This window comes from Lycium barbarum, chromosome 6 (genome assembly GCF_019175385.1).
Source record: "Lycium barbarum isolate Lr01 chromosome 6, ASM1917538v2, whole genome shotgun sequence".
Taxonomy (NCBI): Eukaryota; Viridiplantae; Streptophyta; class Magnoliopsida; order Solanales; family Solanaceae; genus Lycium; species Lycium barbarum.
This window is the reverse complement of record NC_083342.1, coordinates 129,031,418-129,052,908: the sequence shown is the minus strand read 5'-3', so window position 1 is coordinate 129,052,908 and position 21,491 is coordinate 129,031,418. Positions and strand designations below refer to the sequence as shown.

Below are 21,491 nucleotides of genomic sequence, written 5' to 3'. Positions count from 1 at the left end.
GGTGTAATTTAAAAATATGGCTAAAAAATATAATTTTGTATGCTGGATTGTACATTATTGAAATTATCCCTATAATATTTGCAAAATTTCTACAATACATGTTTTTTTTTTTTCGTTTTTTTTTTTTTTTTTTTTTTACAATTTAAAAGAGTGGGAATCTGAAAATTCTTTAAGTGACACGTCATCGACCCTTTCACTCCAAGAAGAGAACATATACATATAACCGATGATTAGACGCCCAGTCACAACGAAACTCACTCTACGCACTTCGTAAAAAAAAAGACGTACAATTACAAAAGAGCCCCTCCCATGTCGAATTGATCCTCCAGATATTTTCTTCTCTCTCCTCCTCCTTCATTCTTCCACACCAACAACAAAAAAAGAGAGAGAAAAAAAACAATATTGCCACTACAACTTGAATGGCTTCATTCCTTGCTTTTTTGTCTGTTAAACTAGCTGTTGACGACAGGTACGAGGTTGTAAATTACATGCATTCTTATACGAAGCAGTGATCTTTCTTTTTTTCCTTCTGTTCTTGATTGTATCTTCTTGATTTTCTTCATATGTGTGCTGAATTTTTCTTGCTTCATGTCATGTTAACAAGCCCTTTTAGACAAAAATCTCGTTTTGTTTGTTCCCTTATTTTCTTTGTGGGTATTGTATGGCTGCTTTTTGTCCTTTCATGTTGGATTACAATTCTTGTTTTGAAGATGCCACCTGTTGTTGCAAGTTGGGATCTTTTTTTCAATAGATCATCAAGAAGTTATTGGTTTTGATTCTTGGGTCCTTATAACTACAAGCAGCAACACCAAACAACATGTTCTTTAATATGAAATCCACTGCTTTATTTTTCACGAATTGCTTTTAATGATTTTAGATTGATATGGAGCTTTATTAGTCGTGTTATTTCCTGTATGACCACATAGGCAATTAGTGTATCTGATTCTGAATGCCTTCTGGTGCTATTGATTCTCTTGCTAATACATGTTGAACCAAAAGAAACTTAAAGAAGCTGAAATATCCACCTTACGTTTCTATAATTTTACCTTCAACTAAGGCTTCAGGATTATCAATTTTCTGCTCTTTATAGGAGTTGTGTTGGAAGCAAAAGAGTTTAGGCACATGCTATATCTAGGGGAAGGTTGGGATACCCAATGATAATGGTGCAATTCTTTAGTCACAGACAGTTTTGTTGTTTTCAAAACCACAGGCATGTCATGTTTGCATAGTTACTGATGTAATTTAATTTTTCGATAGATTTATTGTCCCGTGTCCACATCAGGGTATTAATGCTTGCCTCAGGAAATTTTCATTTTCTTCTAGCTTATTATGCTGAGCATATAATTTGCCTATCAGCAATTACGATATTGGCATCCATTCGGTAGTTATATTATCTTAAAGTCCAATATAAAATTTGGAAAACTTTAAGACCCAAAGGAGGTGATATATTGCACAAAAAGCAACCATGATATATGCATAACTGAAAGGAAACTCGTTTTATTATCCATATCAAGCAACTAAAACTAGTGGATAACCTTTAAGCTGCCACATATGTCGAAGCAAGTGTCAGCTGATATTACTTGATCTATCTAGTTCCATCATAATCTTGATTATATGTTGGGCAGGAGGTTGACTATAGAATTTTACTACTAGTTTTTTCGATGTAATTAGGTGGTTAACTTATGATGCAACTATAATGTGCAATGAGTTGGTTTTATGATTATGGTGGAGAACAACAAGACCGATTAGCTGAAAATGCACATGAAATAGCCCTATAATTGTGAGTTGAGCCTTGTGGAGTGGTGGATGTTTGTCAAGTCCAAATTTTAATCCAGATTTCTTCCAAGTGGATCAGATTGGGTGGTTTAAGCGGAGATTAGGTCTACTAAAAGGTCACTGTATCACTGTTGTGTACTCTTTCTTGAACATGAATCTTGAGGGCACTATCATGGCCAATTTACTTAGGGCTTAGTGAGTTGTCCTCTGCCTGATCATTGAAAGGATGAGCAGTGGGAGGATGACAGCTGGTGGTTTGTGTCCATTGAATGGCAAGGCATCCTTGGCTCATACAACGTATAAGCATGAGGATTATAAGTTAAGAATAAGCTGGTTTTATTGAAAAGAAAGGTTCATTGGAAAAAGACTATATTGGTTAGGAAAACCCTAACTTCTCTTGCTCGCAACTCCTTTATCCTTATTTCTTTTTTCCATAAATTTTTTATAAATTCCATCTCAAGGCATTGTCACCTAGGAATAGGATTCCCCGCTGGTTGTGCTAAGGCTCGATGCTGTTAATGCCAGCTACCCACTACTCAACAGATCACATATCCTAATATCCCATGCATACTCACACTAGTGAATCTTTCATCTTTTACCTGAAAGCACACACAACATTCCCTTCACCGGCAAAGAAGTTTCTTCTGGTCAAGTAATCAAGTAGTTCCTTCTATCATCGAGACAGAATACTCATGCTCAAACGAAGTTTCTTCTTGTCCTTTATTTTAATGAAAGTGGTGTTTTATTCTTGTTTCACATTTTATTCATATGAAAGAATACCCCTACATAAATTTCAGTACAAGTTATAGAAAAGCATGTGACTCATGATATTAAACTCTTGCATAACCTGAGATTAATATTAAGGGAACTGGAAATGCTGCATTATTTATGGTGAGATTGTATTAGTAAAGAAAAGTTTTATAACGTAAACAAACACGGTAAGGAATGCAGAGTTTTATACTGAAATCAATTTTCCTTATTGTTCGAACGTAACCACCCCTGCTGGTTGTTGTTAAATATACTTTTATAGCTAAAACTAGCACTTTTTGAGTACATAATATATTTCGCCTGTCACTTAAGGTTATAAATGATTACAGTACATTTAATATAATTCCACTAGATCTTGAAACTCTAGACACATTCTTTGTTTCTCTTCCCAACTTGAAAGGCTTATCAATTTAAGCATCACGGCAGTGTTTTGCATTTTTATTTTTGGTGACTTTACTTTACTTCATGTGATGGATGATGCCTAGTTTTATGTGCATTAATTCTTCTGACTTATGCTTCCGAGTGTATACATCCATTTTTTATACTTTTGGGTGAATTACATTTAGCAATTATACGTTCTTGTCATAAGTTACATGCAATACTTTTGTCATATGCTTCGGTATAGTGTATGTTTATTTCAAATTTTCTTGTTTTGCACTGCTCAATTTCTTGTCTTGTTTTTGTTCATGTAGAAATAATACATTTATTCTTACCTCTTTACACTTACTTTGTCATAAGAGAAACATATTCCAAATTTGATTTGTTAACTGATTAAAATAGAAAAGGCCCCCTTAGAATCTGAGATATCATGTAAAATCCTTATTTATAGTTCTATGAGATAATTAAATATTGTCTAAGTTAGTGTATTTTGTGACTTAGGACATGTGAAGTTTTTTATATGTTATTTTCAAAACCAATTTGAGGCTAAGTTGCGCGGATTCTCCGTTTTTGGTGCCGATCCTTTCTCGACACGGGTCGGGATCGGGACTGGGAGCGGGATACGGTCAACCAAGTTCGGATACTTTGACCGGAGTCTATCGACAAATTTGGTGGAAAATTGAGATTTTTTTTTTTTGATTAGCGCTGGGTGTCCGAGTCTCTTTGAGCCCCGACTAATCCCGGGGGTGCACAGGCCCTCGGCAAGGAGTTTCCCGCAAGTGCACCACGGGTAATTCAGGGTTTCCCCAGTCCGATGGCCCTCAGAAATTGTTTGCACCCAGCGGGTTTCGAACTTGAGACCTTGAAAGGGAGCACCCCAAGGCTCAAGTCAATTGCCACCAGGCCAACCCCTGAGGGTTTTGGTGGAAAATTGAGATTTTGATTTCTCAAAGTTAAAGATAAAACAGATTTAACCCGCAAGGGTGGCTCAGTTGGTTGAGCATGGGGCTTTCATAATGGAGGTCTCAGGTTCGAAACCCCTTGCCTACGACAGTAGGGGATTTGCCTTCTGGGTCGAGCTCATCGCACGTGGCTTGCCTAGTGCGGGTTACCTCTCCTGTGTTTGCGAGCTATTGCACAGGAGATGGGTTTACCCTGTGCGCACCCGAAGGGTAGCGGCTGCGGGTTCCCATGTCATCATAAAAAAAAAAAAAAGATTTAAGATAAGGGAAATGACATACCTTCAATACTATAGTACTTTTGTCTCATTTTTGCTGCATTGTGTTTCAGAGAATATTCATGTTAGTTTTTCATAGAATATCTCTCAACATTTATAGCTCTACTTTTTATAACTTTGAGTTTTCTTAGCTGAATCCCCGCACCCATATCCATACCCGGATCCGCACCCCCGATTCTTAAAATTTAGATTTTACCGAATCCAACACTCGGATCTGTACCCGTATCGGATACCCGCACCGATTCCGAGCAATTTAGATTTGAGGTTAGAGATTTTCCAAATTTGACGTACCCTTTTACAGAATTCTCAATTAGAAGGGTAATATTGGGATGAGAGAACTTGCAAAAATCTTGGGCAAAGGTCCTTTTGAAATCGTATAGATGTCCCAAAAGGCAAAAACTCATTTGCCTGGTGATCCTTTGCTATCTGTTTGATTTTTCTAATCAAATTAGATTTGCCTTTTGCCTTGCAAATGAATTTACTAATGAAATCCGTTAGACTTCTTTTCCTGTTCTTTTCGTCCTCCTAGGTGAACTGAAAATTTTGATAATTTTCTCTGAAATTGCACTCAACTCCTGGCCTAAGCTTCGGTTAGCCAGATGTAGCAACTTGCTTGTAGTCATATAATGATGATCAATTTTCGCTCCAGGCTTAAGGTTGAGTTAACTAAAGTAAACTTGTCTAAGAGTAGTTAATTTTTACTCTTTCAAAGTTGATACTACTGTAGTCTCACGTCTTAAGTTAAATTCAATGTTAGTTTGAATTGTTTGACATGAAGAAGTGTGTGATGAATTAGTATATCTTTTCCAACTCCCCGATTTCACAGGGTTTCAGAGGTTCTTAATTCTTCATGTGCTTAATTATGGGCGATTTTGATGCATTGCATATCCTGTCAGTACTTCTTATCACAATAGAAACATGTTCATGAATACTTACAGAATGCACCTAATGTTAATTTTCGTCTGTCAGATTTTGCGTTTTCAGCATTTTTTCCCTTCTACATTTGTTTGATAGGATAGTTTGGTTAATTGATCGGATTTTGGCAATATGCTGTATTTGTTGTAACCGTTATGTTATAGTTTGCAGGGTAGCGCATCTTGAAGCATTCCTTATCCAAAAAAATTAAATAAACATAAAATAGCGTCTTGAAGTTATGGTAGTTTGCAATCATTGCCTTTAATTAAGCCATAAGATGAGCATTCTCACAAAAAAGCTGAGTATCTTTCTATGGTTGAGTTCAAAATTTTCTGGAATCATTCTTCTAAGGGGCTCTTAAATCAGACATGAAATTTAGCTATGGAACTCAAAAGAATTGCCTCTGAACTTGATGCAGCCTTTTACAGTTCCATAAAACCACATCTTATTTAGTCACCCTGGATGGGCACCAATCACAGACATTAATCATACGGCCATTTTCATTCAACATGTATACGTAGCAAACCTTGACAAGTGATAATTCCCACATTTTATTCTTAGTTTAAGTTAAAATAACTTTACATAGATAACTTCTGCCTGTTCACATAAATCGTAAAACTATCCAACATATCAGCAGAGCTGAATCTCCTCTCAGGCTTGATGAACTTTTTCCTTCTAGCTTGATCAAGAATGAGATTCATAGAAGTATCTCTTGCTGTAAGGCTAGTTGAGAAAACAGAGAGCTGTCAGTCTTCTGTGTAGTGCAGTTGTAACCTGTTTTAAAAGATATAGTGGTGGAATTAGTGTCACGCTTTCTCTTTTTCCCCATGAGGGAGGGATAAGATTATGGGAGTGGGAGATAGGCTAAAAACTGAAGCATGGCTAATTCTTCTGATAGAAATTTACCCAAGCTGCATGGCACTTGTTGATGTTTCATTCTTCTGTGTTTGTGGCTGGCTTAGCTGGAGATTGATTGGTTCATGTAGATCATATCTGTTGCTGATTGTATGTGTGGCCTGAACGCCCCCACTCGGTTCACTTCCACATCCTTGCTCAGAAACCTGGAAATAGATAACTTCTCCTTAGATTAAGGTCAAGGGCATCTATGCGTGAGGCAAAAGTTTAATGTAAAATTACATTTTTGTGGTGCATACTTAAACAAGTGGAGGTATACTCTAAATTATTACCTTTTTCTGCAATTCTGTATACTCTTGTCGAACGAGGTTTACCTTTTTATAGAGTTCTATATTTTCTTGATGGATAAGATTGCCCTGTAGAAGCATTGTTAATCATCTTGGTAAAAAGATTAAAGACGAGAGAATATGGAAGTTGATAGTTATTCTGGTAAGACCTTCTGATTTAGTTCTCTGATTTCATCAGTCAAAATCTGCTCCTGCAAGAAAAGAGTAATACATTCAGGATCCTTATTAAAAAAAGGAGAGAGAGTAATACATTCAGGAGAAACCGCAGACTTGATATAAGCATAACTGCATAAGTTTCATGAACACAGAAGAATTTAAATATGTAGATTTTACCTTTTGCTTTCGGATGCCTTTCAAACTCATTTCAATTTGGTTTTCCAGATTTGTTAGATCTTTGATGCTGAGTCCAGAAAGTTCTTCACCCAGAAGCTGCCTGTGGTTCATAAAAAAGGTATTAGTTTAATTATTTCTCCCTTACTTTACTAAGCTAGATCTAAGACGATGAAATTTACACGTTTTATAGATGTTAAGCATGCTTACAACATTGATTCATTCGCTGTAGCAAAGTAAAAGGAGATGTTCATCTTAATATTTTCGATAATTATTCATCTCTCCTCTAAGAGTTATTCACAGAAAACACATGGAAGAAAATGTTGCAATTTCAATTCTTGGGTGTTATTTTTCCTTAGTAATTCTTGGATGTATAATTTTTTGTTTTCCGAAATTTTGCAAGTATTTTCTGGATTGAATTAATTTATATGATATTTGAGTTTGACTAGGTCTTGGGATTCTTAGAATCTTTTGGCGTCTACGTTTATAATTTATTGGTGTGCAACCAACAAGAACAACAACAAAAACATACCCAATGTAATCTCACAAGTGGGGTCTGGGGAGTGTAGGGAGTGTAGGATGTACGCAGACCTTACCCCCTACCTTTGTTAGTAAGGTAGAAAGTTATTTTACTCTGTTCAGATATCTATTGTGCACTTCTACAATTTATTTGTGCCCACAAGATGCTGCTATAGGAGTGTATCATATAACCTCCAAAATCAATATCATGGTATCTTTCTGTTGTTCTGTTTTCGCAGCCTTTATAGCCCTGAACCATAAACATTTTACCAGAAACTACAAGAAACCCTGAATTACATTATGCTTGAGAAGATTAAACCTTAGAACAAAATCAATATGCAGCATCTTTCTTTTGGTTCTGTTTTCCAATCGTTTTTGCCCCAACCGTAAGAACTAACAACAAGAAGCTTTGAGAAACCTTAAGGAACTGTTTCAACACTAATGAATAGTCCTTTAAATGCTTTTTTGTCCGCAGCCTGTTTATCTCTTCCTTTTCATATCTGTGCCTAGGATAACAGTTAGTACCTCAAGATGGCCCTTATACGTTTGAGGCAAGACAAGGAAAGAAGATGAAGTATGAGAGGTGATTAAATAGGACATGTTGCATTTTCAAATGATAGATAGGTAACTGGAATCAATAATGCTATATATTTTGGCTTTTACCATACTCAACCTTTTTTATCTTTTTCTCTCTCTTCCATATTTGCTAGTAGGGTTGTGCAGTTAGTACCAAGTAAAATATTAGAAATAATTGTACTACTCCAACCTCTCCAAGACACTAATAGACCTTATAGGGATACCTTCTTGATCACAAAGTTTTCCAGCATTCATACTTTTTCCATGGAAGTAGTTACTTCCTAAATTTTGAGTGTAGCTAAAGTCAAGTCTTGCAAAAATTATAATGATTCGCAAAGTATCCTTGTGATTTAAGGTGCTGATCAAGTTCCAAAATTGAGGTTGCGGTTTTGAGTCATCAAGAGAGAAAAGTATAGAAGGACCATCTTTGACATTGGGAGAGGCTTGTGCTAACATATATTAGAAAATATCTCCGCTCTAATAGTTTTAGCCTTTTAGATGAGGTGATTCCACATAATTCAACACATTATAATGTATCAAATGCTCAATCTCTAGTGTATAAAGGCATGGCATTGCTTAATCTATAGCCTATACAAGAAAAGATCTTATGGCATAGAGGCATGTAAAAATATACCATTCAAATCAACTTACCTGTGATTTTCTTGCAAGTAATGCAGCTGCTGCCTCAAGTTTGCTACTTCCCTTTGCCAAAACTAGCCAAAAAAGCAAGAGAAAAAAGAAAAAAGTAGAACGAAGTTTGTCATTACTAGTTTCACTTGACGAGTACTACATTAGGGTGACAAGATAAAATAAAGTATAGAAGGCTTATTAATCATAAGATGAAATCAGATACACATTCCATGTATCTTCCCTGAATAGTGCTTGGTGTTTATTGCTACCCATGATAAATTCAACTATTCAAGAAAAGCGCCCAAGGTTGGGCCTAGTGGTCAATGAAGTGGGTTGAGAACCATGAGGACTCAGGTTCAAATTCCAGTGTAGGCAAAAATACTAGGTAAGTTCCTAATCTATCCAAGCCTTAGTGGAAGGAGTTATCCGGTACCTGGGCTGGTGGGAGGTAGCAGGTACCCCATGGAATTAGTCGAGGTGCGCGCAAACTGGCCCTGATACCATGGTTATTATAAAAAGCACTTTGGAATGATGAGTGCTACTTTTAGATGCACACCATTTTTGTTCAGTTTCAACTATGCCTCAATCTTAAACTAGTTGAAGTCAGCTGTATGAATCCTCTACATCCGTTTTGATTTATTCGAACCCATCAAATTGGAAGCTTATAGAAAACGAATACATTTAAAAGAATTGGATCTTGATCATTCATCTCGAGAATATTGTTTTTTATAAGGTAAATAATTTTATTAACATTGAAGAAAACCCATATACAAGCTGTATATCAAAAGAAGAGAATCTACACCAAAATATAGTTCTCAGCAAAAGAGATCCAATGCTCTATACAAATAGGGACCTCGTAAGTACACCAAAGAGAAACTAGAGACAAATAACTACTTTGCAATTTTACAAATTTTTGTTCCAGCCCCTTTTTTTTTTTATGACAGAACCCGCAGCCGCTACAAAGGGGTGCGCACAGGGTAAACCCCGCTCCTGTGCCATAGCCCGCAAATCACACAGGAGAGATAACCCGCACTAGGCAAGCCATGTGCGACGAGCTCGACCCAGAAGGCAGATTTCCTTCTTTCGTAGGCAGGGGGTTTCGAACCTGAGACCTCCATTATGAAAGTCCCATGCTCAACCAACTGAGCCACCCTTGCGGGTATGTTCCACCCCTTTTAAATGCCCTCCTATTTCTCTTTCCAAATGACCCACATGATGGCTAAGGGGGAAACACTCCATGCCCTTGGGCTTCTCTTCCCCTTCCTAGGAGTCCACTTTGCAAAGCCTCCTTCATTGAGCCTGGCATCACCCATTGCATCCCAAACAAATAAGGGTCACTCTCCATAATCGATTAGCTACTTTATAGTGCAATAGAATATGATCTACATTTTCGTCCGCACTCTTGCACATAAAGCACCAACTAACATAGGTGATCCTCCTCTTCCTCAAATTTTCCGCTGTTAGATCACACCTCTTGCCGCCAACAATACAAAGAAACACACCTTTCTCGGTGCTCTAAGGATTCAAGCTAACGAAATTTGATGCCCTATTATGGAGAAACAATGAAAGCGTGGGGTGTGTTTCATGGACACATTGACTTCAAAGTTGAATGAGATAGGAGTATGTTTTACGCCGACACGTGATGAGTCTTTAAGTAACTCACTCCAAATGAGTTTTCAGTGTATCAATTTAGAAGACACCGACTATAGTACAAGTGTACAGAGAAGAGGACTGCGAAGTTGGTGAGTTCCAAGCAGAGAAGAATCCAGGATGGGTTCACCATTGCTTTTAAGATAAGATATAAAATTTTATAGTGACATCAACTTGCCAAGAAAAAGATAAGTAAATTGTTTTATAATCATAACGGCATCAAAGAGATGCATAATTAAAGGCTGCTTTAGATTTTTTATTTTTTATTTTAAAATGCGAAAGTGCAGCAAGTAGGTTTCAATCCCTCAACCTTGAGGATTTAGACTTGGCACTTAACCAATGCTCCACTCAATCTCAATTGGCAATGGGTTCCTTCAGCTAATATTAGATATATTTTAAAAATTGTACACATAATATACCGAGTTTAGTCGGAGGACCATGTGTTCACGTGACCCATTTTTTCAACCTAAATTCGCCATTGGTTCCAAGTACCTCCCTACTCTTTTTTCGATAATGGTGATGTCTAGGTCAATTTACGTGCACCTCGAGTATACCACTGGTATCTACTATCTGCATCAACACAGGTACCGATAACTCTACTCAACTAAGTTTTGACAGATGGGAAAAACACCTAGAATTTTTTGTCTTTGCTTGAACTTGACTGTTATCCCATGATTTTCACCCACTTCATTTATTGTTAGACCGCACCCTCGGCTGCAACGGGTATGTATCTCCTAACTTTACTATACAAATAGGAGATGTCACAGATAAAATCAGGATGCAACGAGTGGAGGAGAAAATGAAATAGACTATTCTCGGTTAAGTTATTCTACCACAGAATTTTGCGGGAAAGGTAACACTCCCTTACTCCTAAGTATGGATTTCCAAGAGTGTACTGAAGTATGTTTTTCCACCTTGTTAGCGGTAAGGGGGCTAATCCCTATACTTGAAACTTATGATGAGGAAAAGGGTTACACATTTGAGTTGGTGCTACCTGTGCAAGACATTGGCAGATGATGTGGATTACTTACTGTTGCATTGCATGGTAGCACATCAATTATGGGGCATGGTGCTGAATTTGTTTTGCTTGGACTATGCTTGCCGCTATTAAAGAGTTGCTGTTCAGCTGCATTTTTAGGAGAGAAATGGAGAAGCAGGCAATGGGAAAGTAGTCCCTTTGACAATCATGCGGACTATTTATGGGAAGAAAGATAATAAAGCATTTTGGAGGAATGGCGAACTAGAAAAAAGAGAGAACATTTTGAAGGAATGGCTCCTTTGTACAATATAGGGATTTTTTTTCTTTCTTTTGTGAACTTTCGGTGCACCCACGAGACATGAGATTTTTAAATAACCATATTTTTGTTTGATGGAACTTTTGAAATGAATATATTTTTGTGTAGGATCTTTACTTTTTTGGTATAAAAGAAATGAGGGAAGGGGTGTCCTCTATTTGAATGTGAAACCTTTTGCCTCTTATACTTATTAATGACCTGGATTAATAGTCTTATCTGCCCATTAGTTTTTCTAGTCTGAAATTGATAAAATTTTACCTAGATAAAAGTCGGGGAGATAAACCTTATCAGGTGAACAGTCCGTAAGGAATGGCTCCTACCTCTGTTACAATTGCTTAACATGGTTTAAAAATTAGCTTCTCACAAAATTTACATGCGAAACCTTGGTCTTTCAGCACCTTAGACATTTGGGAAATTAGGAGTAATGGTTTATCTAGAATGAGAGGAGTCTTATTTGCATGCTAGGAGCATTTTCCATTTGTCCTATGTGACTACCGGCCTAATGAATAGTCTTTTCCTCCCTGGATTGAGTTATATAATCTTGTCGAGAATAAGTACATACAGACCCTATCATCTGCACAATCTGTGTACAAAGTGGACCATAGTCTTCAGGTATATAGAAGCCTTTGTTATACGATTACTGGCCTGGTTGTAGAAATCTCTTATCCCGCAACTTCCTCTGCATCATTATGCATCAGCGCTGTAGACATTTGGGATCTCTGAGATTTCAATTAAGAAGTCCATTAGCTATGCCGAGGGATCAGTCCATCTGTGAGATATAAACATGCAACACCAGAAATGGATGCTCACTTGAGAGCACAAAAGTATGATTCGGCATTGATGAAAGATTAGGTCGGCTCTGAGATACAATACCAGGAATAGATACTGGTATGAGAGCAGAAGACCAGGACAATCAGGTTCAGGTTATTTATTAAATTTGTTAGGTTCTGTTTGTTGAACTATCACATGAATTTGCTCCATGAACTATGCTTCCTAGATGGGGAAGACTAGTTGTCTTCATAATTTAATTACGGTATCCATGGCGTACAAATTCGAGCTTAGATTTTCCAACCAATTTAATCTATAAATAGTTGTGTTGTTGAGCAAATTGTCACAATATGAAATGTAAGACCTTTGCTAGGGTTTTCAATCACTAAACTTTTGTGCACATTTTATCATAGTTTTTTGTATTGTGTTTGCCAGGTCCGGAGCAGTGTGTTAATTACGGGTTCGGTCGAACCCAGTAATTGTGGTTCAAACTCTGAATTTGTCTTTGAATATGTAAAAGATATTAATTTAGAAACCAGCAACTTAAAAGAAATAGAATTGCGACCCACAAGCTTCAAATCCTAGCTCTGCATGTAGTGTTTGCAGAAAGGCTATTTCTATTGATATGGTGACCAATAAAAATTTCCTCACAACATGTTATCCTTTTCAAAAAATTTATCTATTACTTACCTCTTATAGTATATCCTATATCGATCTAGTTGACATCCTCCATCCACTCTCTGATATAGGGATCTGCAATTTTAAAGCATTCTTTGTTAGACAAACGAACTATCCTTTAATGGAGTTTTGCTAAAATATTCTCATCTGGACCTTGGCGTAACTGGTAAAGTTGCTGCCATGTGGACCAGGAGGTCACGGGTTCGAGCCGTGGAAACAGTCTCTTGCAGAAATGCAAGGTAAGGCTGCGCACAATAGACCCTTGTGGTCCGGCCCTTCCCCGGAACCCGCGCATAGCGGGAGCTTAGTGCACCGGGCTGCCCTATTCTCATCTGGACCTTCTCCCTAGCATTGCACATGTCTTTTGTCACTTCATTCTTCTGCAAATGCAAATTAAAAGAGGCATTAGATCCTGGTCTCAGAGCGCAATGGATATATAGGATTCTTATAGCAGAACTCAACTGATTTGAGATTAAGGCTTTGTTGATTAACCAGATCATGGATTTAGCTTATGCTGAGATAAACTGATTCTAAATTCAGGCTTATCATGTCAAGATGATGGTATTCCTTCTTCCGCTTGTCAGGCAAATTATCTTACCTTTCATACAGACTCCTTTAGGTTATATTCTCTAGTCAAGGCATATGGTGGAGTACAATTAAATTGTAAAGGTGAGGATTACTGGCTTTTGTCAGTTTTCATCCCTTATTCTCCAGTAACTTCCCTCATTTTCAACCATCATGACTGAATGACGGCACCACCTTATTCTCCAGTAAGTTAGTGTTTCAGTCAGAGAAGGTGAACAGTTGATGATAACAATAGATGACAGCTCAAAGCGACCAACTTGGAGGAATCTTTTTATTTTTATTTTTATTTTATTATTATTACATAGGGGGTAGGGGAAGGGAAAATAGGGGAAGGGGATTACAATGTGGGGATTTGAACCTTCACCAACAAGGTGAGAGTTCAGGTAGCCAACCAACTAAGCTACTAGACCCCTACAACTTGGAGGAATCAGGCTATCGCCTTGAGCAAGTTTACGAACTGACAACGAGAACAGGGGGACGAAGGGAAAAAAAAGGGGACAACAAGACAAGCAGTGAATTAGGGACACGAAGAAACTAGGAAACAGTTAACAATAAATAAGCAGGAAAAAGACCGCAAAGGAGAATAACCTGAAGATAGCAGAAACATGGGAGGAAGGAGATACATGAGAGGCAGTGCGAAAACAAGAAGGGCAGTTTTTCTTAAAAGTGATAAATTTCCCAAGCAGGTAGAGGAAAATGCAGCAATAACAGCCACAACGCCTACTCAGGAAAGATCACAAAGGTGCACAAGCCAGTGTTCTCTTTATCCTTTGAGCTTCCTTGTTTACATTGAGTATATCTTTTCAAAACGCTATATATTATTAGCATTTCTAACAATTCTAACGTCGTGTTTTGTTTTTCTAGGAATCGATCGTTCTCATATCCATGTCGAGGAGACACCCACCGGAAGTTTCCATGGAGTTGACAATTCTGGCGTATACCAACTAAAACTCGGTTGGTGCATTGTCCAATGTCAGGTGCTTGATTGGTTTTTCCGTCCATTTTTGGCACCAAAGTAAAAACGATGAACCAGGGTAAGGTTAGATAAAAGATTTGATGGGGCTAAGGATGGATCCAAAAGCACTCTTACTGGATGCATGAAGTTGACATACATGGATCCTGTGCGCTTGAGACGTTCTTCATGACTGCTGTGAGCCATGATAAAGACGGGTTAACTCGAGATCAAAGAAACGAAAAGAAGCTGATAGGATAGCATGAGTGGTTTGGGCCGATAATAACCTTCGTAATCATGAGAACTTTTCTGACCATCATGTGAAGACCAACAGCTATTAACTTCTCTTGCTCCTTCATAGTCCAAGCAATCAATTTTTGGGAGATAATCAAATCAAACCAGAGAGGTTTAGGTCTTGTTCTACAATTGAAACTAAAGTGCTCTTTCTGGGCTCTCCCGGTTGCCCCACTTTGATATATTTTAGAAAGCGAGCAAGATAGTGGCGTCTCTGAGGAAAAGTTACTCGCACTTGGTATTAACATCCAGTGGAAGCTCATGTTCGAAGGGAAGCATTTGGTCACCAATTGATGTGAGAATACATAATGGTTAATCAAGTGACAAAAAATTACATAAAAATTTCTCATGCACTTACTGATTTAGAGCATAAATAATGGGTGAGAAGGTTTTCTCCAGTCATTTCCCACGAATAAAAGAACCAATCATGACTCAACTACAGTTTGAGCAATGCACTTATTAGTAAAAGCAGTGTAAAGTAACATTGAAATCAATTTTTCTCAAGCTATAATTGAGGAAAAACGGTTTAGTTGGAAAAGAGGTCTATCTCAACGGATACTATTTGAAAGGTTTATTGATGATTCCGTTTCAATCTGAAAACCTTCGTAACTCGACTTTAGCTTCTAAAGGAGGAATACAACAACATACCCAGCGTAATTACATCATTTGGAATTCTGAAAAATGAAACCTTTTTCAGATTTTTGGCCTTAAAATGCATTTGATAGACATTTCGTCTGAAAAACTTGGACGAATTCAAGAGTTGAAAGCTAAATTCTCCCATAGAGGTTCACAATAGGATGAATGTGGTTGAAGTGTAAGATTGATAACATGGGAATTCAGGTCCAAGTTCCAGCTACATATAACCACATTGCCTGTTTGGTCATAGATTTTTATTTCAGAATTTTGAAATATTTTTTGGAGATTATTGAAATAAGTGTTTGTATATCAAATTGGCTCGTTATTTCAACATCAAACTTAGGACCTGTTTTGCTATAAGAATTATTCACTTTTTTCTGAATTTTTTTTTCACTTTTTTCAAAAATTAGTGTTTGGTCATGAAAATTCCAAATGAAGTTGTATTTGAAATTTGAAAAACAACTAAAACCTTGTTGAAAAAGTACATTTCAACAACAAAATACTATTTGCAAAAATTATTGTCAAACACAATTGCAATTCCAACTCCCAACTCTAAATTTTCAAAAAAAAAGTGAAAATTTTGGTTTCTATGGCCAAACGCCTACTTAGAATTTGAAGAATATGTTTTAGGAATTGACTAATTAGGCATTTGGCCATAGATTCCGAATATTTTCACTTTATTTGAAATTTATGAAATTGAAGCTGAAGATGAAGTTGTGTTCGGTTATATTTTTTTGTGAAGGAGAGAAGAGAGCGTTTTATTTGAAAATTATGAAGATGGAATTGGAAAATAGGTTTGAAGCACTTTTCCAATTTGGAATCCAGCTCCAAGTTGAATTTGAAACCGTTATAACCAAACATTTATTTTAAATTGCAATAAAAAATTATTCAAGAAAAAAGTGAATAATTCTCATGGTCAAATGGGTCTTAAACTTTCACTCACGAAACTTAACTATGTTTTCAAATCCAAACACAATATCAACTTTCAAATGACTTTTTTTTTTAACTTAACTTCAAATACTACTTTTTATTTAGATATCAACCAATTCATGTCCAAACGCCTTCTTAGGTAGAGCTTATCTGGTCCAACAGTGATGAGTTACTCGACTCATAGTAAGCTATAATAGGCTACATTGGATTAGTCGAGGTGTGCATAATTTGATCGGATAACATCAATTATAAGAAGATAATTATTTTACATAAATATATTTATTATATAAACATAATATTTATAAAAAATAAAAAATCTCTAAATCATAATACGATTGCTTACGATTTCACCTATCATTGTATAAATAGGGTCACTTTAGCTTAAAATTAAATTTTATATATTTTTCATGGTAAAGAATTGGTTTTAGTATTATCTTAAAATTCTTGTTTATGTTCATTTTTCGCTTACGATTTCATCTATCATTGTAAAAATAGGGTCATTTTAGCCTAAAATTAAATTTTATATATTTTTCATGGTAAGGAATTGGTTTTAGTATTATCTTAAAATTCTTGTTTATGTTCATTTTTAACCGAAGGCGATACCCTGCACCGGCTAAAGATTGTAAAAGAGACATCTTTTGGATGAGATATTATTTACATCCCACATTGGATATACAAGATCATCTAAAAGGGTTTAAAAATAGCGTAAAATAGTTCATGATTTTCAATTGGAAGTATAAAGATTCTGCCACATAGCATGATTCAACTTTTGCTAATTAAATCCTCCCACAAGTATTCAGATATAGTATACAAGGACATCCAAAAGGCTATATATACTCGTAAATTCTCCATTAAAATATACTTAAGAAAACAAAAATCAGGTTACACGTTTAGGAAGGTGTTTGGTTGTATAATATTTCTCATCAGCCAGTATATACAGAGGCATCCCAAAAGGGTTAATTTACAAAGAACTTCGGTTACTACATTCATTGTCTCAAGATTTTGAAATAGATTAAAAAATATTGAACCCAGACAAGCTTTTCTTGAAGTAAAAACAAATACAACTTCATAAAAAATAAAAAAAAAAAATGCAGAGTTGTAGTGAGTAAAGAGCCATATACCTTGACCTCTGACATAGGACTCATGAGGTGATTATGCTCCTCCTTTATCTTGTCGTATCTATCAATTGCAGACCTCATGCTGGTAACATAAGAAAAATATAACCGTGTCAAGAGTTTAATTTGTATACATTAACATTATGAATCCAAATTTGTACTATCAGGATAACTGCCGGTACTGGTCTGTAAGTAAGATTATAACCTGAAAAGAAAGAAGACATTTGACTTGCTAAAAAACATTTTTTACACTGTCGCGCATATGGGTTAAATTCATGTGTTAAGCTCCATTGTTCCATCAAACGAAATACTATTTAGGCAAATTTGAAGCAAATCTACACATAATTAAAGTGAAGCACAAACTATGTGCATCTAAAAGATCTTTCATACTATGCTCAATCTCGAAATTGATTCTATACATATGACTAAGAAAATTAAATGCAACTCTATAGAATTCAGTTAAATTTTTCTTACATTGTACCATTTTAAATTTAATCGTCAATGTGAATTACTTATAATGCAGGGTCATTTGTACCTTAGAGATAGAGAGATATTTCTATATTTAGTTAGTTTCTCTTATGCATGTGTCTAAAGAAGTTGGGTTAAGGTAGTACAAGGCGACGGAATAGTCAAAATGAAAGAATTTTTTCTTTTGCTTTTACATCTAATAATAGGGAATATAATCTTGTTCTTTTTTGTTTATACTCTCTTTTAGTTTTTGTCTATGGACAACCTTTTGGCAGAGAAAGCTGGCTAGTTTTTTGGTGTTACATTAATTAGAATGGCTAACCTTAATTGTCTTCAACTAAAAGGAGTAATGTTTTTATTATATTAGATTTGAGAAACAACTGATGTGTGAGTTTTCATGAGGGCTACAAAAGAGTGGCAGGAGATTCTGGATTGCATAAACAGAACTAAAGAGCATCCACTTTGTTAATTTACTGAATAATATACTTGGCAGCATAATATGCTTGTATTCATTGATGTGGATTAAACATATTTTTCCAAAAAATAAAAGCAATGTGTTTATATGATATTGGTTAATACTGTTGAAAATAATACACAATGAAAAATAAAATCGGAAGTAAAATCTTAAAAAATAAAATCGGAAGTAAAATCTTAATACTGATAATAGACGCAGACTCATACTACAAGAAAACATGGAATTAGCGACAGACAAAATTTCGTAGCTAAACAACAAAATCCCATACTAATATCATTAATTACGAATTAACGATGGATTATAAGAAAATCTAATTAGCGAGGAGTTATTTAGTAACGGATTAGCTAGGGATTACCGACGAACGTCATAACTAATTTCATGTTCTCTTGTACTATGCACATACAAGTCGAATGGTGATAATAGATTGATACCGCTTGTGTAGGAATATAATTGTCCCATGAGTGTGGGACTAATTGGATCCCCTCCCCTATTTATTCCCAAACAGAAACTATACATTATAACATTTTATATCCGTTTATCCTTACCCCTAAACCAAATGATACCTTAAGTTTTAAATGAAGGCTGACCAAGAGAGAACTACTATACACTACATATAGTTATGACATAACACATGAAATGCACTGTTCCAACTTTGGTTTCATCTTGTTCCTCTTCTTCCTTTTCTATTATTTCACATGGAAACTTGTTTACCCCGGATTTGGATAATCAATTAAATTTGTAAGTGGGTATAGAATATGTGCTTGGGTCTCAATGTATATTAGATGAAGAAAACAAATGCGTGAATATTTGTAATGAAGTGGCCGACAATGACGATTTGCTGTGGATATGAACGTTTATGAGCAATATGAGATATTTGATGGGGAAACACAATGAAGATGAAAGCAAAAGGTTACAGCCGAATCCAATATTTAGGGAGAAATTGTATATATTTGCTATTACAATTGTTCTTGAAAGTGAATGAGCCAACCCCTTCAAAGGAGGAGGATGAGTCCTATTTATAGTGTTGCCTTCAGGGGCCTTATACAATCCAAGCCATTAAAATAATAAAAATAAGGACAACTCTGAACGGATTTGATGGGATTAGGTTGGCCGTACGGTCTGATACACGCATGGTTGGTAGTTGACCATGGCAGGACGCTACCGACGTATGGTTTGTGTGCAACGACTGTACCGGACCAACGGCACGGATACTCGGAGTAGCGACATCGAGTAACTCGGTGATGAAGGGACCGGACCAAACGGTCCCCCGACTAGATCCGGACAAGCGCTCCTCCGGTTCAGAACTAAAATCCTCATGCATGCTTTCGTCCTCTTCTCCCTTCGATTCCTCGCCTCTCCGATTTGACTCATACCCGGTTTTTACCGTATACAAAACTGATAACGGCATAATTTACACTACTTAATTACTGCTCGTAAAATTTCTATAAGATTGCTGCATGTTGTTCCTCGAGTCATTTTTTCAACACTAGGTTCGTGCATATATATGATATAATCAAATCGCTGGAGGCAAAAAACAAATTAAAGCTAGCTTTAGGTCGGTATTTGAAAAGAAAAGAAACACAGAGAAAAAAGAAAACAAGAGAATTAAATTCATTATGGTAGCATGCACTTGTAAATATATATGCACGTGAAATCTTGACGCAGGACAAGGTATATATATCCATGATCTCATCTGACTACTTTTTTTTTTCACATACAAAGTACAAACTTGGTAATTTAAAACTGTATCAGTAATTAAATGGAAAGGTACCAAGTTGGCAATTTTTTAACAAAAAGTACACAAAAGTAAGCAATAATAGAGGCAGTAGAGCAGAAAATTGGAACTCCCATTATATATCTAGTTAATTTTGGGACCAGGAGAAGGTAGAAATTAAAATGGAATTGAAATTAATAACTAACCTGTTGCTGGCAAATTCATAGAGTTTTCCAGTGCTGGAGAAAATAATGAGTCCAACTTCAGCATCACAAAGGATTGCCAGCTCTTTAGCCTTTTTGAGAAGTCCATTTCTTCTCTTTGAGAAAGTCACTTGCCTGCTTGTTGTGTTGTCAATCCTTTGAATCACAATTTTTCCTCTCCCCATCTCTTCTAATTAATCAATTAATACCTTACTTGATACTAATTATATCTACTTTAGTACACAAGTTTGCTTCTCTCCTCTGCAAGATCGATGTAAAGGGTCAAAGTAGCTCAAAATAAGAACCGAAAACATGAAATTAAAAGGAATAAGTATACAACAAAATCATTGATATTGTATATAGCTCAAGCTAAAATTAGAAAACATTATGAGCTATCAAGACAAAGAAATAAAAGATAAAAATACATACATAATTTGAAGAATCTGATAGAACAGAAAATGGACAAACCAAATAATAGCTTACTAATTTTGAGCTTTTGATAGAAAACTAGATTAAAGAGAGAAATTAAGACCGCTGAAGTTCCTTTTTAGAACAAAGAAATAGTTGGATTGTAACTAGGGTTTTGACCTTGCTCCTCTCCTCTTTGCTAGATCAATCAAAAGGGATCACAAAGAGCCGGAAAAATAACAAGAAGATTTTTTTTAAAAAAATCTTGAATGATATGAAGAAATTAATCATCAGTAATTAACTTGGGCTAAAATTAGAAAGTTTTATGAACAATCAAGAACCACAAAAATGGAAATAAATCCATAATTATATGAATTTGACAAAAAAGACAAAAGTAAATTAGTAAAAGAAAAAAACGGCAACTTACTAATTTGAGAGATTTTGATAGTAGGCTATACGGAGAGAGAAGAAAGATAGTGGTGTAGTTTCTTTTTCTGAAAGAAACTGTTAATTGAAGCTTTATACGGAAAGCTTAATTAGCTAAAAATTAAAAAATGATGGTTTTTAAGAAAGAAACCAAGCAGCTTGTTTTGTACCTAATACCACTTTAGCAATTTATCAAAATTTTCGCCTTGTCCTAATCACGCGACTACTGAGTAATAGTTGTACTCGCTGACAACTGTCTAGACAGATCATCACAACTACGTCGGCGGCTTATAGTATTGGTTTAAGATTTATTACTATATTTACAGATTTGCCACTTAGTGTGAGGTGTTACAACATCTGGACGAGTAGGCTCAGTTCTATTCGAGAGAGTGGGCTTAAATTATATCCTCGGAGTCTCAGAACATTTTTTTTTATTGAAGAAATGCTTGAAATGTAATTAGAAATTTGAGGTTGTTCAACATATAGATGACTGACACGTTGCGTCGTGTCAATGGCTATTGGCCAATTTGGGGGCGTTTTTCATAGTTCCCATTTTACCTTTT

The 21,491-nt window shown here is 35.9% G+C and overlaps 1 protein-coding gene and 1 long non-coding RNA gene across 4 annotated transcripts; one reads left to right on the top strand and one right to left on the bottom strand.

Annotated features, from left to right (window-relative positions):
* The first annotated feature begins 256 nt into the window (after positions 1-256).
* On the top strand, positions 257-15,162 carry LOC132598867 (uncharacterized). 3 transcript variants are annotated; one of them, XR_009566708.1, is made up of 5 exons: positions 257-469; positions 6,061-6,242; positions 6,658-6,727; positions 7,636-14,049; positions 14,172-15,162. It is a non-coding gene; the product is annotated as an uncharacterized LOC132598867 (long non-coding RNA). The 3 variants fall into 3 exon arrangements; XR_009566707.1 differs by having other exon boundaries at positions 6,037-6,242; XR_009566706.1 differs by lacking the exon at positions 6,061-6,242 and having other exon boundaries at positions 258-469.
* On the bottom strand, positions 5,606-21,057 carry LOC132598866 (MADS-box transcription factor 23-like). Its single transcript, XM_060312003.1, has 9 exons — positions 20,930-21,057; positions 20,098-20,355; positions 17,241-17,319; positions 8,353-8,414; positions 6,610-6,709; positions 6,426-6,467; positions 6,262-6,345; positions 5,981-6,135; positions 5,606-5,848 (listed from the first exon to the last, which is right to left on the bottom strand). Exons 2-9 carry the CDS (start codon positions 20,277-20,279, stop codon positions 5,821-5,823), a joined length of 732 nt encoding a protein of 243 aa, XP_060167986.1. The 5' UTR covers positions 20,280-20,355; positions 20,930-21,057; the 3' UTR covers positions 5,606-5,820.
* Positions 21,058-21,491: the final 434 nt, after the last annotated feature.